General features: G+C 31.0%; 1 protein-coding gene across 2 annotated transcripts; it reads right to left on the bottom strand.

Annotated features, from left to right (window-relative positions):
- Positions 1 to 2,387: 2,387 nt before the first annotated feature.
- LOC110626956 (peptidyl-prolyl cis-trans isomerase CYP21-1) lies at positions 2,388 to 8,844 on the bottom strand. 2 transcript variants are annotated; one of them, XM_021773156.2, is made up of 7 exons: positions 8,331 to 8,840; positions 4,925 to 5,003; positions 4,686 to 4,733; positions 4,122 to 4,145; positions 3,814 to 3,996; positions 3,605 to 3,680; positions 2,388 to 2,796 (listed from the first exon to the last, which is right to left on the bottom strand). In XM_021773156.2, the coding sequence occupies exons 1-7, from the start codon at positions 8,427 to 8,429 to the stop codon at positions 2,634 to 2,636; spliced, it is 672 nt and encodes a 223-aa protein (XP_021628848.1). In that variant the 5' UTR covers positions 8,430 to 8,840; the 3' UTR covers positions 2,388 to 2,633. The 2 variants fall into 2 exon arrangements, with proteins under 2 accessions (XP_021628848.1, XP_043817896.1); XM_043961961.1 differs by lacking the exon at positions 4,122 to 4,145 and having other exon boundaries at positions 8,331 to 8,844.
- Between the last annotated feature and the right edge of the window lie 4,022 nt (positions 8,845 to 12,866).

Genomic DNA, 12,866 nt, shown 5'->3' with positions numbered 1-12,866 from the left:
AGTTTAGCTTGAGTTGGGGCTCATTGTAGTTAAGCCTGTCCGCCATAGGTAGCCTATTCAACGAGGTACTAAGCCCCTTTTGTTGTAACATCTGGCTAAGCCAGTTAGTGGTACTTCACAGCTAGAGGGATATGTTTTGGAGTTCTTGGTCTGATAAAGGGGTTTGAGGTATGGCTACAGTTGAGCACGGAGAGGGGTTTGGCAATGTAGGTGACGGGTTTACTAGGATTGATGGGCTAGAGAATGAGAATAATGGACTCTCTTAAGTCGAGCTCAGGTGATTTTGGGTGATTCCTGTGTGGTTTTCGTCGAGATTTGCCATGTGAATCTCAGTGGGTGAATAAGAATAAAAACTCAAGTGACGTTAAGATCCCTTCGTTCTCACAAATGGCGCCAATTAATGTCTGAGATCCAAGAATGAATTTAGGCTCAGGTAAGTTTTTGATAAGCTTAGTCTCTACTTTTCCTTTCTTCTTCCTTTTATTCCCCTTTCTTTCTTGTTTTTTTGGGGCAAATAACCAGTCCTATGTCCGTACCTCTCTGCCACATTCATGCGGGCAACTTGTACGGGTGTGTTGCGTCCTTTCCTTTGTCAGGTGGTTATTTAATTCCTTCTGACACCACTTAAACACAATCCCGAAAATTGTGGGGTTTGTCTTTCTTCAAGGACTGGTGGGCATTTAGACCAGATTGCCCCGGACCTGCCTAAATCCTACTCGACTCACGGAAATAGACCCTGCACCTATATAAGGCTCATTCTTTTATTGTTTAATGGGCCAACATTTACTCCAGCTTGATTCCCTTAAGCTTGGGCTGCATTATGCCAGTATTTGTGATCGGACGGTTATAGCATGGAATTAAAATTGAATTCTAAAAAATCGATTATAATTAAAACTAATTCTTTCAAATTTGATAAAATTTAAAATGAATTCCATAAAATTTACCTAATAAAATTTTATGAATTAAAATATTCATATCAAAACTTTTTTCTCTCGATTTATTATACTAGTTAATTAAATAAATAACTAAAAATTAATAAATAATTAAAAATATTAATGATTAAAAACAAATAATTAAATTTTTTTAATAAATAATTGTATTTTTAATTTTTATATTATTTTATAAATATTAAATAAAAATAATAGATGGTACTAAATAACCGCCTAGCGACATTAAATCTTTAAATTCTATTGAATTAGTTGGGTAGGATGAAAACTTTCCTTAGTACATGCTGAAATTAATTCTCATATTAATTTATTTTGATTTTATCAATATAATTATAATTTTTGTTAATTATTATTATATAATTTTCATTATTTATTAATTATTATAAATAAAATTTTTAAGAATTATGACTAAATAAATTTTAATTTTAAAATTAAATTAAACAAAAATTATATAAAATTCAATTAAATTTTATATTTTAGATTATATCAAATTAATATTTATCAAACCAAACAGTAAAATTCATTAAAATTAAAATTTATTTAAAATTTAATTAAATTTTATATAATTCTAATTCATAAAATTAAACCAATCACTATATGAGGCTGCAGGTTAATTCGATGAAAAGTGAATATACAAGTAAGAAAGAAGCAGTACTCAGAAGGATGACGTTTGGCTTTGAGAAGAGTTGAAGACGGGAGATGGCTTCTAGAATAGGGACGAAGCCGTGAGATAAGAAGCAAATGGGTCTTTTTATGCAACATTTGCAAAAGGATGAGGATGGTGATTCAAAGGTTGAAAGGGTCAAAGAATTACAGCTTCCTGGGCTTAAAAATCAAAACTATTAGAAATATGTAACAGAACCCAACTGATTAAGCTACCAAATTGATTCCACACAATTCAAGGTTTATTGCTTATTCCTACATTGTGTGACTAAGCCCAATTATATCTCCAATGGGCAACAGAGACGAGCTCAAGTTTATGCAAGTAATAAAAGATTTTTTAAGATTTAAAAACTTGAATTGAAATTTTTTAAGATAATGAAAGATTTTTCAAAATTTAAAAAACTTGAAATTATGTTTAGAAAAAGGTAAAGATTTAATAAAAAAAAATCAAAAACCTTCTATTTCAACCCTATTAAATTGATGAATAATTGAATAATTGAGAAGATTTTCTCTTCAAATGCTTTAAAAAGCTTTTTCTTCCCAAACAATTAAAAATAATTAAAGTTTAACTTTATAAAACCATCCTTCAGAAAGCCTTACTTTACTCTACCTCCTACCATACAGAGTAGAAAAGGACTTGGGTCGATCCTCCTTTTCAGGCTCTCAGGTCTCACCATTCAAACAAAACATCAACTTGTAATTAGCACTAGAAAAATGTTACAGAAGAAAGAGTGAAATTTACACGCTTGAGAACTCTGAAGAAACAAGAAGTTCGGATTGTTAAATAATTAGCAAGTTCTGTATTAATTAATAACAGTTGTCAAACACCAGAAGAGATGAAGGAAAGATAGAAAAGAAAAGGGGAAAAAGAAAAGAATATTTCCTGGAAAAGCCTATGATATAAATAAGGAGCTATGAAAATTCAAGACCATTATACAAAAGCAACACAAGTGAATTATCTATAAATTAAATTAGCAAACCCAAAATGGAAAAGATTTGCCATTGTTAACTTAATGAGAAGCTTCATCTCTCTTCATCCCACTTGCTCTTGTGTATCTCACCGGAGTCGGCGATAACTACTTTCTTTCTGGGTTTTCCACTGTAGGTCCCTGCACCTCCTTCAATTGCATAAACAGTATCCATTCCTTGAATAACCTTGCCAAAGACAACATGTTCTCCATCCAACCTTAAAGAAAAAAAAACACATTCAACTGCAGATTATTAGGGGTTCAACCGTTCACGTTTAATGATACTAATCAACTCCACATGTTTCATTATTGTATAACATTGAACAGTTTTCATGTCAGAAAGAAACAAATACTGACAAAAACAAAATGACATGAAACGATAAAATATTCTTCAGCTACATTTTCACTGGAATCAGAATTTTACAAAGCACTGCATGCATCGGTTAGCCAATTATTCACATGAAATGCTGAAATTCTAAACCTAAATTATACAGTATTGCAGTTGCAGTAAAGGAAAAAAAAAAAAAGAAACATGGTTTCTTTGAAAGTTTTAATTGATAAATCATAAATTCAAAACTATTCAGCATATAATTATAGGATTGAGTGGCTTTATTTATTTATAAAGAATTTTTTTCACCAATAAATGAAATGAAACCTACTAGATTAGGAATTTTGCTATTTAGCATATTCTGGAGATGTGGGAGTAAATATTAAGTTCTCTGAAAAACACTTTATACCTCAATCCATTTTTATGTATATTACAGTTACAGAGATTGGTATACAATATGAAACCATATGATGCATAATGGAAACAAAATCATTAAAAATTTAGTGAATGATAGATACTTCATGAAACTAGCTAAACTATGGATTCAACCACAAGAATACTAATTGATGAAATAATCAGCTTTGTTCAATAGTGCTAGCTTGGGATACTTCACAAATTGGAAAACTCAGAAGGGTTACCCAGCATCCGGTATAGGTCAGCTGCTCATTTTACTGCTAAGATCAATAAAAAGGACTTACCAGCTGGCCTTTACTGTGGTGATAAAAAACTGTGAGCCATTTGAATCTGGTCCTGAATTCACCATGGAAACGACGCCTAAAAAGAGGTCAGGAAAAAAATGTTAAACAAAATTAGAGAAGAGCATCCATGAACAAGTTTTGACTTCATCTAAATTCAATTCATGCTAGGGAATCATAAATCAACAAGTTAGAAATCAGCCAAACCCAACCTGCATGTGAATGCTTTATCTTAAAATTCTCATCAGGAAAAGTGCCACCATATATAGAATCGCCGCCCTTCCCATCACCATAAACTATGTCACCACCTTGAATCATAAATCCAGGTACTATACGATGAATTGGTGTTCCCTTGTAGTGAAGAACTTTCCCACTTTGACCTTTTCCCTTCTCTCCTGCAAAAGAAATAATGTCAAGAAGATTAATCATCAAATTATCAAAAGGGTCTCCATACCCAATATATGGAATTGACAGAGTTTACACCAGTAGAAAATAAATAAGAAGATATAATTTCCAGTACCTGTGCACAAAGCCCTGAAATTTTCTGCAAAATAGAATTCAAGCATCAGGCAACTAACTGATATGTAGTTAAGCCAAATCACTTGCAAACACTTTGTGCAGAAAATTAGATCATCATTTTAGCCTTACTTGATCTTGCAAGTGAGACAAAGTTATACTAAGCAAACTAACCTTCAAATGCATAAAACAAAAGGAGCAAATAGAAGTTTACTGCATGTTGTATAGTCCAAAGAAACAGTATAGCAGCCTCAAACATGGTATATATGTGAAGATCACATGGACATAGATCAAGTCAAACTTTTTCATACAAGCAGATGCAGTTATATTATTATAGAAGAAGAAGCACCTAGCTTGAGTGTTTTTTACTGCATGCTTAAAAGCTTAAACTGAAGTCACCACATTTAAACATGTGATTGTACAGAAGCTATTAAAGTTTATGCTAAACATGCCAACAGTATTTGAAATTTCGATATTTAAATTCACAATCCATATAATCCGCACATGCCAGTAATATAAGACATATAAGATCCTGATATTGAGAAACTCTCAGGACTACAAAACATACCTACGGTTTTTGGTACAACCTGGCCATATAATCCAATAACAATTCTACCTACAAAAAATACAGGTGTATTAATAACAGATGCACGGAACAATGTTATAGAGCACTGCTGTGTAGAAATGTCAAGTGTCAACAAAAGAAATGTACTTATAATAAGCACTTAATCAGTCTTCTTATTCTTATGAAAAATAAAAGTAAAGAGATAAACTACTCAATGTTAGTGCTTGTTGCAAGAGTGGTACCTAAACGTTGTTCCTCAATATCAACATCCAAGTATACTCTATGGGTGATCTCATATACCTCTTCTGCCTTCTCTTCATCCTATACATCAATTTAGGACTATATTAATACTTCAAAAATATAGCATAAAGAGACAACCAAGATGAATGCTAAGAGGGGAAAGATTATTACTCAGAAGTGGGAAAGAGATCCAGAAAAGCAACAAATCATCATAAATACACATTTAGTTTTTGTTTTGCAATTATAGCATCATAAGTGAACCATGTTGTGTATTAAGGAAACAATAACTAAGATGTAGCATCGTGATTCTAATACCCAAATTGTTCAAAGCCACAACTTCATAAGGTCCAGTTGGTGTAAAAGTTAAACAAAGACAAATGTAGTAAAAAGCAAAAAAGAAACTGAGAGAGAGAGAGAGAGAGAGTCCAAACAAATTCAACCTCTAACAAATTTGCACTCCTGATGGGAGATAATAGATTCTTATTTTTGTTGCCTGGGACTGGACAACATGGGACAAGGCAAATATCCTGCCTTGCATTTGGCACATACAAGACAAGACCTTAATGTTCCCATTTATGTTCTTTGAAGTTTGTATAACACCTGATAATGTGCAAAGATGACAATAAAATCTTTATCTTGTGTTTGGAAGGTAGTCTTGATAAAACAAGACAACCTGGGACTGGACAACATGAGACAAGACAAATAATTATCCTGTCTTGCATTTGGCACATACAAGACATTAATGTTCCCATTTATGTTTTGTGAAGTTTGTATAACACCTGATAATGAGCAAAGATGACAATAAAATTTATCTATCTTGTGTTTGGAAGGTGGTCTTAATAGAACAAGACAACATTATGCAACATTTTTCTTCTTCTCCCCCTACTACATAGCAGCATGTCTTTTCTTTTTTTTAAATTTTCTCTCCTCTTCTACTTTTTTTTTCCTTTCTCTTTCTCATCCTCTCCTCTTTTCGCTGGACCTGGCACAACAGCAGATCCTCTTTTATCTTTTCCTTTTTTTTAAAAAAAATTCTCTCTTCTTCTATTGCTGCAAATAATATATATATTTCATTTGAATATGTATTTTCCGTTTGAATATGGGTGTTGATTGAAGTGTTTATATGTATAAATATGTATATTTAAAATAAATAACAAAATTTTGGCTCTGCCGCCTTATTTGAAGGCGTTGCCTTGCCTCTCATCTCTCGCCTCTTGCCTAAGGCAATATGGGATCTTGTCACCTTGTCGCCTCTCACCTCAACAACACTGTTGTCCAGTCTAGTTCATCAAACCAAAAGCAACATTTCATAAAGATCCAAAAATTGCATGGAGAAAACTTTGTAATATAACTCATTAAAACCAACAATTAAGTTACTCATTAAACCCAATAGTCTCTACACTTATCAAGTAAAATAAATTCAAAAGCATTATCTCATGGTAAGGATAATGTTCATTTCATTGCCATATAGGCTAGAATATGTATAATACTCAAAATATTGAATTTTTTACAATCATTCGCATTTGACATGGCAAATAATTTTGAGGTAAGCAAGCATTGATGGTTCATGAATAGGTTTAGTGCTAGCCCAATAAACTTTTCGATTCAGGTGAGACGAGGAGTTTATAAAATGTATTGGTAAGAGAAGCATTTCAATATCCTCATAAGCGTTCTCATTTGTAAGGCTCATATCTCCTGAAGATGAGATTAGATGCCTCTGGTATAAATTTGCTATTTGTCGCTAGAAGAATGGGTTTGAATGCATAGCAGTGTATCTGACATGTTATATGCCGCAGGCATATAAATGGATTGGAGAGAATTCACTTCCTAGTAGCTTGAGGTTCCTAAACTTCATACCAAGTTTGGCTCACCAAACGGGTGAATCCAATCATATAAAAAATGTGAAGCGTCCCATCTATTTCGTGCATGGTGCACACATGGAAAGTTTCACACAAGCCATGCTATAGAAAAAATATGTATAGGAAGGGTTCATGCGCAGTAAGAAGATATCCAATTTTTAAAAAGATAGGGAATCCCATTTCTTTCTAGAAATCTGTTGGACAATGAAACTTCAAAATGAGCTCATATTTACCATAAGGATGAAAAATAAAACCAAAAATAAAAATGCAGTTGCATTCACCTTCCCTTCCCTACATTATATGATAGAACATTATTTCTAGCCCAGTGACATTTGATTCATCTTCACAAATACAGTAAAATGCAAATCCCTGAGCAATTTGCCACATCTGTCCCCATGCTTAAACACAATATTTTGACCTCCAGAATGACTCCCTAATTAAAATCTTACCCTTTGTTTGGATGTCTAGCTGTGAAGTGGAAATGGAGAGAAATTAAGGAAGAGAAATGGAGAGAAAAGAAAATAAAAGAAATGTGATTTACTTTCTTTTGTTTGGTTAGATTATCAGGATAGAGGGAAATACAATTTCTTCAATGTAAAAAATGACTTTTATACCCTCACCAAGTTAATAAACAGAGGCTTTAAAACAATAAGGGCATTTAAGTATTTTAATACAACTAATTCTCATTTTTCTCCATTTCCAACCAATTTGGAGAGAAATATTTTGGACAAAAATACAAGGAGTTGAGAAATATTGTTTCTCCTCCTTTATCTACATTTCTCTCCTTTTCTCCTCTTTAGTTCATGTCCAAACAAGCGAAAGTAGGGAAATCAAATTTCTTTCGTTCTCTCTTCTCTCCATTTCCCTCAATTCAAACATAGCATTATTGAATAGTAATGATAAAATAAGTGCTTGCCCTCTAAGGATCTATCAAGGACTTGTCCTGAACACAGATCAGAAGCTCTATCTCTTATCCATCAATTAGAAAATATTTCCCCTTTCTCTTTTTGACTTGTAAGAATTTTCTATGAGTTGTAGTAAGTAGTATACTAGACAGCTCCACCATAGTAAACAGGCCTTTAAACAAAGAGCATCTAGAAAAATGGACCCAAAGCTGGCTAAAGGTATAATGTCTAGTGATATCAGCTACCTAAAAATTCTCAAAGGTTATGAAGTACATTGATTGAAAATCCACATAACGCAGAAAACATGTGCGAATCACAATGGCTATGCCATGACAAGCATGCGGTTTTGCTCTATCTTTAAGATTAAACCCATATGCAATGTTCAATTACAACCAGATCAAGCAAAATTCTATATAACATCTACTAAACAATAGAATTAACAAAGTAAATTTATAGAAAAAAATCTTGATAACAACTTATAGGCTTTAATTACTACTAGCACTAACAACAAATCAAAACCCCCATATCATAAAAACCGAAATCAAATAAAACCCATCAATCAGATCCAAATTATGCACATAAAATGGATGTACTACCAAGAAAACAAGAGGAAATCGAGATGTTTCCAAAGAAAAACACGTTACCTTTTTAGTGGTAAACACAGTGAAAACAAGTAAAATTATGAAGACAATGAAGAGAAGGAGACACTTCGGATGAACCCAAACTTGCATCTCTATGCGCATCGGCCTAATGGGTAGTTAATGATTATACTCCTCAATCAACATCGATCTCCACTTTCCTGACTCTCCTCCTCAGCTAAGCCATCAAAAACAAGGAAAAGTTCGATTTCCTCTATTCAAGAATGATTCAGAAATGGGAAAACAATGTCACGTCTTCCTCCGGGAGAGTGTACTGTAAATGCTGGGAGTTATTGCCGCTGGAGGCTCAGAAGGGGGAGCAGAGTACACGTGGTAGTTATAAACTATAAAGGACACAGAGCCCAACCAGAGAGAATTGCTGGGCTGAGCTTAAAAGTAGCTGAGAGGCAGAGGGAGGGATGTGGGCTGAGATGTTCTGACGGCGGAACGTATTGGATTGTGCTGCTCGGAACTCAGCCCCGCGGCGCTACTGGCTACTATTTTTATTGTGATGGAGATTTTCTCTTACTGCTTTTTTTAGATCCGCGTTATTTATGGTGACATCCATAATTTAATTTTTAATGCATTTTTATGTATTTTTTATATATAATATAATATTATTATAATATATTAATTTTTAATAACTAAGTAAAAGAATTAATTATAAATAATTTAGATGATAATATATCACATATTATATATAAATATTTATTAATAAATTATCAAACTAATATAGAATATTAGAATCTGAACAAATTAAAAACAAATGATTGAGATTTATTATTTAGAATTTTTAATCAATTTATTATAATATATGAAAAATATTAATAAATTAATAATAACTATAAAATTAAGATTGTATAATCGATAAGATTATTATGAATTAAAAATATGATGTTTAGTATAAATTATAATTAATATTAAAATAATATGCAGATTTAAATGGTCATATAAAGTTTTATTACTAAAAACTATTAGAAACATATTATTTGTTAATAAAAGCCATTAACGATGAATTAATATGTGTTAATAACAATTTTGATATTATTAAAAGCGATGAATTTAAAAATTTGTCGCTAAATATATTGTTGCTAGTTTTAACTTAAACTTTTTTCAGATATATGAATTTTCATTTGTATTTTTAATTTTAATTTTATTTTATTGTAACAAAAGAATTAATTAATTAATTAGAATTTGATTATTAAAAATTTGAATTTAAATAAGGAATTAATTTTAATCAATCAAATTAAAATTTTTAAATAATAATAAATCATTGTATTGTTTTCTATATTAATCAAAATAAGACTAATTTGTTATTATTAAATTTAATATATGAGTGGTTTTGTCAATTTCATTATTCCTCCCCATTCTCAAATTTATATATTTTAAATTTTAGGTTGTAAATGGTAGATAAATATAAAAAAAAATATAAACAGATCATTAATATAAATTTGAATTCAATAAAATTAATTTTTAATTAAATAATTTATATTTAATATTAAAATTAATTTAATATATCATAAAATTTTAATTCTCATTAAATAGAATTAAATTTATTGTGATTGAAATTATATTAATCATGTGGTCGGAATGGGATTATACTGTGATTGGCTAGAACCTGTAAGAAAGGAAATGTGAGGTGATGGTGGGTATCTACAGCATTCACTATGATGCTCACAGTATCGTGATGTGTAGAGAGAATGCAATAAATTTCTTAGAATTTTAGTGTTAGAGCATAGTATACATTTACTTCTGAAATCGTTCTCTTTTTATACTGTAAAAAATTGAAGATAAATATAGTATTTCTGGAAAATCTCGCGATGATATAGCCAGTTGCTCGGTAAAGGCCTGCGATCATAGGCGAAGCGGGAAAGTATCTAGTAACAGTAAATTTGTGCCAAGACTCGACCTATTAAGGAAGGGCAAGTCTTGACGATAGTTCGGGTATTATAGTGTTTGGGTCTCCCTTTCCGTAGCGGAACCGCATCGCCCACTTGCCAGATCCCTGCCTTGTGTCTCCTATCTTGTGGTGACAGCTTATAGCTTATTTTGGGCGGATGTTATATAACATCAGAGATTCCCCAGCTAGTCTTTGTTTCTTCAGATTTGAAGATGACATTTTTTATCGAGGCCCGGGACATATGGCCCCTTGAGATTGGCTCTTTGCTACTCATGTCACCTCATATGCCGGTCCTTTTGACGGCTGTCGCGATATTTATCATGTCACATTTAATGTCTACCTTGGAAACTACCTTTATAAAGGCTCATAGTCTTCTCCAAGCATCCCTTTTGTGTTTTTCCTATAACTTCTTTTTCAGAGAAATTCACTCATTCGACTCCCTTCCTATTTCTATTAAGGTCTTTGCTTGCTCCACAGTGACTTCGCCATCTTTTTAATCATGGATAGGAACACTTCTTTTACCCCTAAGGAGGCCTTTGTTTCTAGTTCCTCTTCGGACGGCCCCATCCGAGTTCTAGCCCCCATTGTTCCGTTGAGGGAGACCTCTGAGAACGAGGATGGCTCCCTTAGTGATATCCCGTTTGTTTTCTTGAATAACAACGTGGATCATTTGTATAATACCTATCACATTCCTAGGTATTCTTTTCGAATTCTCGCTCTTTCTCCTTGTGTTCGTGCTAACGACTTGATTCCTACTAGTGACACTATTATAGTCTTCGAGCAGCAATTGAAGGCGGGTCTTTGTTTCCCTTTAGACCCCTTCTTTGCAGAGGTCCTTCGATTCTACATGCTTTCTATCTCTTAACTCCATCCAAACAGTTGGAGAATCTTGGTAGCTTTTCGGTTTATGTGTTTTAATAATCATATTGAACCTAGTGTAGCACTTTTCTCCCAGTTTTATCAACTGGGTATTCATAAGAATGAGGAGTTCTAGTACTTTAGCAGTTTGAACATTTTTTATTGGATGCCTTCTTCCTTAAAATAGTGGAAAAATAAGTTTTTTGTGCTCTATCATCATACTTCAGAGGGTTTTGGGTGCCTTTAGGCTAGCTGGCACTACTGAGTAGAGTTGAAGAAAAATGGGGTTCGCCTGAGGAGAGAAGAGGATGAGACTTTAGCTTCCCTTATGGCAATGGCTAAATCTTTAAGGAAGATTGATATCATCTAGGTGGTGATGAATATGTTTTTGTCCTAACAGAGCCACTCAGCAAACCTTACCTTAGAATTGGGGTACTTCTTTTTTCATTCTTTTTATTTTTCGAACCGGCTATTTTACTTACTTCTTTTTCATTCTTTTTTCATTTTTTTTATTATACTATCCTGGATATTAGAATTGGGAGAAGTTGTAATTTATTTTTTTATTTATTTTTAAAAGTTAAAAATCTTATTTGTTTGATCTATTTTTAAAATTTTAAAACTTATAAATTTATTTTAATAGTTTAAAACTTATTTAAAGTAAAAAAAAATTTACAAACTTATATAACTAGTTACCCACACTTTAAAAGCCAAAAATTTATACTTTGTTTTAGAATTTTTGAAAGTGAATTTGTTTCCATAATTAATTACATTATATAAAATTTAAGGTATTGTATATGGACAAATTATTAAAATTCAAAAAATATATATTTTTGTAAATAAAATCTATAATATTCTTAAATTTATAAAAAAAAATGATATATTTTTTTGTAAAGATTATTTGTATAAAATTATTAAATTAATAAAAATAGTGATTTTTTAATCACTTTAAAATATAATGTAATAAACAATAAATAAAATATTATTTTTAATAAATAATAATATTATTAATTTAATATAATTTTATTATTTAAGAATCAAATTTTAAACATTTATTTATCTCATATTATCTTCTTTTTTTTTTTTTTTTTTTTGAAATGGGCTCTCATATTATCAACTTAAACTGTAAATTTTCAAACCCATATTCCAAGCTTAATAAGAAAATCTAGTTTTGGAGATAGACGATCGAGTCCAACTACATCTTAGCTAACTCACACTTTGTTTTAAAGAATAAAGTAATTTTTTTAATCTAATTTTTAAACTTTAATTTTTTTTTTAATTATTTGAGAGTTCAGAAAAAGTAACTGAAAGTATTTAAGATTTCAAATAGAAAATATTCTCAACATACTAAATTGGTGGATTAAAAATAAATATTTAAAAAATAAATAAAAAATCTTACTTTAAACTGTCTCAAATACAAGTCAGAGGATTTTTAAACCTTTAAAAATCTCATATTTAATAAATAATTTATTTTATAAAAATAATTTAAATAAATTTTTATAAAATTATACATAAATTTAATTTTTTAATTAAACTGAAATTTTTAAATTAAAAAAATAATTAACTTAATTATTTCATTCCAAATAAAAAAATTAATAAAAAATATTTTAAATTAAAATTTTATATGAAATTCATCGATTTAAAACAGAGATAAATTTCTGCATAATGAAAATGCTCATCTCATCCTCATCTCAAAACAAATTACATACACAAACATGCAAATCATCTACAGTACTCGCTGGTTGATTGAATTTCATTGAAGAGCTCAGTTGATAAAAATGGTGTTA

The sequence above is a fragment of the Manihot esculenta genome, chromosome 11, assembly GCF_001659605.2.
Source record: "Manihot esculenta cultivar AM560-2 chromosome 11, M.esculenta_v8, whole genome shotgun sequence".
Lineage (NCBI taxonomy): Eukaryota > Viridiplantae > Streptophyta > Magnoliopsida > Malpighiales > Euphorbiaceae > Manihot > Manihot esculenta.
Note: the sequence above shows the minus strand (reverse complement) of the source record. Positions and strands in the feature narration are given on the sequence as shown.